We start from the raw sequence: 5461 nt of genomic DNA on the forward strand, positions 1-5461 counted from the left end.
GAAAAATAAACAACGGAATTAAGAAATCATATGGGCATCAATGTCGACAGAGCTTATCCCGAAGACTGAAAAATAGCATATGGAACAAATGATGTAAACGATAATTGTAAGCGAGAGATATTCCCATGCCAATTAATCCATGGGCATGGCGTGCGCCGTCGATTGCGGAAGGGTTTCATATGGATATATTCATTGTACGTTGTGAAGCTGGAGTATATGTACTTGTGCTTCATTAGTGAGCTCGGCTTTTTATGATGTCGAGGCTCATTTCACTGGGGTCGGTCGCTTGGATCTCGCACTGGATGCCGTCCATCTCCCTCCTGAACCTGTCCTTGGAGCTCGCATAAAGCATCTTGCTCCTTGTTCTTGCCGTGTCAGGAGACCTATATTATTGAAGTAAGGAAACACTCCATCATTTTAAGTGAAGACATCTATGTCTGTCCATAAATGTTATGCATATGGGGAAATTAATTAATACTCCCCCATCCCATAATACAATGTGATATTATACGAAAATATCAAATGAAGACCGAGCTTCATGTAGGCCTTAATTTGAAAACTTTAAAAGTCAAAAATTTCAGTTTCCGAAAATTCCAGAGAAAATACACATATAACTAGAAATTTACATGCGTGTAAATTTTCGGGACGAAATACGTTAAAATGAGAGCTACAAAAAATAAACAAATATGAGGCTTTTTAGCATATGTATTGTTTCATGCTTACAGTCCTTGAGTTTTTTTGTGTGGCTCGCAATTCAAGGTATTTCATCCTGAAATTTTACACGCACATTACATCGTTGTATACATGTGTATTTTTTTTGAAATATTTAGAAACTGGAAAGTTTAAATTTTGAAATTTTCAATATTAAGGGGCTTTATGGAGTCGGTCTCCAAATTGTCCCACTCTTATTATAATTGATATATGAGTAAAATGGTACTGAAACTAGTTATCCATAAGGTATATGGATGTATATATTCGAGTATCCAGAAGTAATCCAGTCAATTATGATTATTATAGTGCACCACAATGTCATAAACTGTAGGAGGATCAAAACAGTGCTTCCAAAGGTGTCGAATGAACACACACCACAAATCTATAACTTTTCGACCAAAATCAGGCAAAACCATTTCTCAGTTGGTGCCAACGAACCTTCAATCAACATTCACATATAACCCTATATTTTTTTTCTCAAAACTATAAATTTTGAAAGGCATTTATGTGCGTGCTCAAACTATCGTTACCAGAGTATTCTGGAATGTGTAATAGTATCTCCAGCAGCCCTTCCTCTCCCCCACCACACCCCAAATATGACTAGTATATCTATCTATATAACTTTTTTTCGATAAGGAGGAATACCTCCAGCCTCTGCATCGACCCAGGGCCGGCCCTGAGGGGGGGCGGGGGGGGGGGGGGGGGGGGCGCCCTGGGCCCCCGAGATCTAGGGGCCCCCTCCCAGGTGTAGTGCACGTGTAAAGGTAAGTAGCCCATTGGGCCATAGCTTCACGTAGAAAAACAGGAAGCAGCCCAGGTCCAGAAAGGAAGGGATGGCAGTACGCAAGTAAATTAGTGTACGATTGTGAGGAAACAAATCAGTCGTAACACACGTAAATCACGTCCTTCCGTTCTGTTTATTCCATACTACCGTGAGACAATCTCCCTCCAAAATAAAAACAATCGTGTGACGTGATTTATTCTGTAATTTCCTATATTCTCTGTTCTCCGCAGGCTCCAAACCCTAGTTCCCAAGTCGCAGAGCCTATTGAAAATAAGCATTGGAGGGCTGATTGGTATCGATGCGCTGTACACGATGACGATGCAGCATGAACATCGCCTAGCCCTGAAAATTGGCAGTGCTGGAGTGGGGCGCACATGTACATCGCCGAGTGTGTGCCACCAAAAATTCACATCACAACATCGCCGAGCGTCCAATGATTGATGCCGATCTAATCAATTTGAGGTATTGTATGTCATATTACTATTCCCTACTCCCCGCAAAGAAAAATTCACTATTCCCTACAATTTCAAGTAAACCTTTGTGCTTTGAGGAAGAAACAATTTGATAAAAGTAGTTGCCAAAATAAAATTCTTGAAGCTGAGAAGGACTTTCATGTTAAATATTTGTTTGCTTTGCTTGATATGAACCACTTCACTGAACTAAAGGATTTAAGGAAGTCACGGTGTTTAAAGATTTATTCGGATTACTGTGCATGTGATTGTTCCATCTTAGATAAAAAAAGCTTTTAAATTTTGAAATTATTATTGAACCATTTGGGATAAACAATGCATGAAAGAGCTTAAATGGTTAGACAACATTATGCATCAAGAAGTGGATGACATTGACTTCAACATCGACACAATCATAAGTCACTTTACATTGAAGAATCTTACAAGAAAATTTGAAGATAATATGCATTTGATGTTTATATTAAGGGCCCCAAATTTTATGTTCGCCCCGGGCCCCCAAAATCTTAGGACCGGCCCTGCATCGACCGATGCACACAACCATTATATTATATTATTCCACATAGCCAAACAGACCAAATACATCGATCAAACCAAAGCCACCATCCTGATCACTAATCCCGCCACTCCTAGAAGACTGATGGCATGCCCTGACCGCGTATCAATACATAACATCTATTCTAATGGCCTCATGAAGTTGCTCGCTAGCAAGCCGAGAGCACCAACCGGTCTAACTAGACCCTCTGCGCTCACCGGATGCGCATGTTCTAGGATCAGCTGTCCCATCTTTAGTAGTGATCAATTCATTCATCTCGCTAGGCCATACTACTGTCGATGTCACCACGACGCCAGACAGTGCCACCATCCTGCATGCGTCCATCCACATGCCCCCACCACTGAAACTCTATTGCGCCATGCCGCCGAGACCAGTCGTCGATGATGCGGTAGAAACCACGTTGCTCCGCCACATGTGCACTCTAGTCGGCACCTGCTCCAAAATGATGCCTCCAGCAAGGAGAGTGGCGCGAGACGTCGCCATTGTCCGATCCGGGAACGGATCTAGGGTTTCCTCGTAGCAGGCCGAAAGAAGAGACACGACATGCTATGACGATGCCTTCAATAAGATAACAACGCTAAGAGACGCCTCCATTACCGTAGTCGAGGCTCGGTCTTCACCGATTATCTTGTCATAGATCCGAGGACAGATCCGCCACCACCTCCTGGTCGGCCGCCACCACCACGCAAGTGCACAACATGGGTGACCGCCGCCTCTGCACCGCAATCCTGGCCGAACTTGACCAGGAAGCCCGACCCAGGGCCATAGAACGGGGAAGGGATCCCCAGATCCAGGCAACTAAGCCAAGGCCTCCGAGCTAGGACAACGCACAGGCCGCAACCGGCGTCACGCATCACGATCCGGAGCATCGCCAGGCCCATCCGGCAGCAGTGGCCGTTGCCGCCCACAGCTCCAAACTGCCGCGCCGAGTGCCTGCGCCACCACCGAGCAAGGTACCCCGCGGCTACCTTCCTCGGGGCCAGCCCTACGTTTGCCAGGGAGACCTCTCTGGCGGCGACGAGACTAGGAGGGGAGGGGGTGGAACCATGGCGGCTAGGTTTTTTTTTTGAGCCGCTAGGGAGGCGACATGGGGCATCTCGGGTTTTCTCTCAAAACATTCCCCAAACACGCCCTTCTTTTTTTTCGCGGGTGTACAGGCCCTTCACCTTCTATCAGCTCCCTCAAACCTCACCCCTCTCCTATGATTTAATAACTCAATTAAGAATGCTAAGGCTATGGTGTCGGCCACCATCCAAAATATAAATAAACAACAACATGCACATTAGTAATTTTAAGTAAGATAATATCCAATAGAATAATCTGTGTCAAATTAGCATAGATTAGCACAAAATTGTGATTAGCACAAATTATCACTAATTAGCATAAAATTGTAACATACAAACTCCCGATCTCTTCTACATGTTAGTGTCGATTAGCTCCAAGTTATCACTGCTTAGCATATAATTGTCGGTTAGGAAGGATTAAATAGCTAGCGAGCCTTTTAGTCACACCCTTCAGAAATTGATCAGGGGGTGGGGGGGGGGGGGGGGGCGCTACATGAGGGTCACTCTATATATGAGACCGACAACTATCCATAAAAACTTTGCCCTGACATTGATCCAAACGGCTCTTGCAATATCAAAGGCCCTCTTGATTGGTAATGATTAATATGTAATGAGATCGTGGTTGTAGAAAATTTTCAGCATTTGCTTGAAGGGGTTTTTTTCCAGCGATTTGTTTATCCTGCCTTTACTTACATATTGTTTTAGAATACAAGCATTCCTTTTTTGCAAAAATATATATCTTTAGATGTGTTGTCTACAAATGGTTATATTTGGACTACCTATAAATACTTGGCAAATATTAATTGATTTTTTTACCCGAAACTGTGAGAACTTCTTCTAACAGCATTTTTTAGAGATTTTCCAAGATAAAAAAGTTTTTTATATAAAGAGGAAGAAGCAGAAAAAAATCTATGCTACTAGAATTACAACAACAGTATATGCGATTAAGAAAACTTATGGTGAAACATCGTATAGCAGACATTGAGGATATTCAAAACGACGAGTAAATAAGAAGGAATGATTGTAGTGCCGAATAAAGCTACACACACAGAGTTATTAGTGGGTTGAGTCACTTGGCAATTTATGCTTGGCCATGGGTGGGGAAATCGGCCCACCCCCTGAAAATCAGAGGGGGGGGGGGTGGTTTAGTTAGTTGGAATATGCCCGTAGAACCTCCGTAATGATGCGTGAGTCTAGCACTTTTGTTGTAGTGCCTCTTATAGGGTAAGTTGTTTTTATTTTTTGCGGGTAAGTTGATGGACTGAGAAGTTCAAAAACAAAAGTTGGTGGACTAAGGCTACGTTGCAATGGGAGAAAACACATCACAATCATGAATACGCACGTGGTATAAGTAGGCCCATACCAGGAGAAGAAGAAGATCTTGCTCTTTTGGCAGTTCTCGTCGGTTACGAAGTCGAGGTCATAGACAGCATAGCGACACTCATCAGCTGGGAGGCTGTTTGTGAATTCTTCGTAGCCGTAACTAGTCTCACCGAGCCTCTCCACCTTGATTTCCATCGACTTCTCATCGATCTTGAACACGATGAACCTGAAGCTTCGTCTCGCCTTCAAGTCCGAGAACTTGATCTTGCAGTCATCATGCACAGCCAGACCAGATGCAGAGTTCGCCTAAAATTTATCCGACCATGCACATTGATTGATCAAGAACCAGATCAGAGAGAGAGAGAGAGAAAGAGAAAGAAAGAGAGGGAGAGAGATAGATATAGAGAGAGGTAGATAGATAGAGAGATCACCATTTTTGTGTGTCTTCAAAGCCCCCTACACGATGTGGGAAACCGGAGATGGAGCTTGGAGGGGAGAGAGGAGAAGGAGAGAGATGCTAGCTGCAAGGGGGAGAGAAGGTTTGCGCGAGAGGAAT

At 43.7% G+C, this 5461-nt stretch overlaps 1 protein-coding gene across 1 annotated transcript; it reads right to left on the reverse strand.

Moving 5' to 3' along the window:
• On the reverse strand, nucleotides 1–5461 carry LOC125541504 (actin-depolymerizing factor 9). The gene is made up of 3 exons (XM_087543740.1): nucleotides 5337–5461; nucleotides 4946–5211; nucleotides 1–383 (listed from the first exon to the last, which is right to left on the reverse strand). The coding sequence occupies exons 1-3, from the start codon at nucleotides 5337–5339 to the stop codon at nucleotides 233–235; spliced, it is 420 nt and encodes a 139-aa protein (XP_087399866.1). The 5' UTR covers nucleotides 5340–5461; the 3' UTR covers nucleotides 1–232.

This window comes from Triticum urartu, chromosome 2A (genome assembly GCF_056163025.1).
Source record: "Triticum urartu cultivar PI428250 chromosome 2A, HENAU_Tu73, whole genome shotgun sequence".
NCBI classification, from domain to species: domain Eukaryota; kingdom Viridiplantae; phylum Streptophyta; class Magnoliopsida; order Poales; family Poaceae; genus Triticum; species Triticum urartu.

Bases quoted from the DNA above. Each gene is read 5' to 3' on its own strand.
- LOC125541504 (XM_087543740.1), bottom strand. The intron at 384-4,945 runs GTATGGGCCTAC...TCAATAATATAG, and splicing joins AAGATCTTCTTCTTCTCCTG to GTCTCCTGACACGGCAAGAA.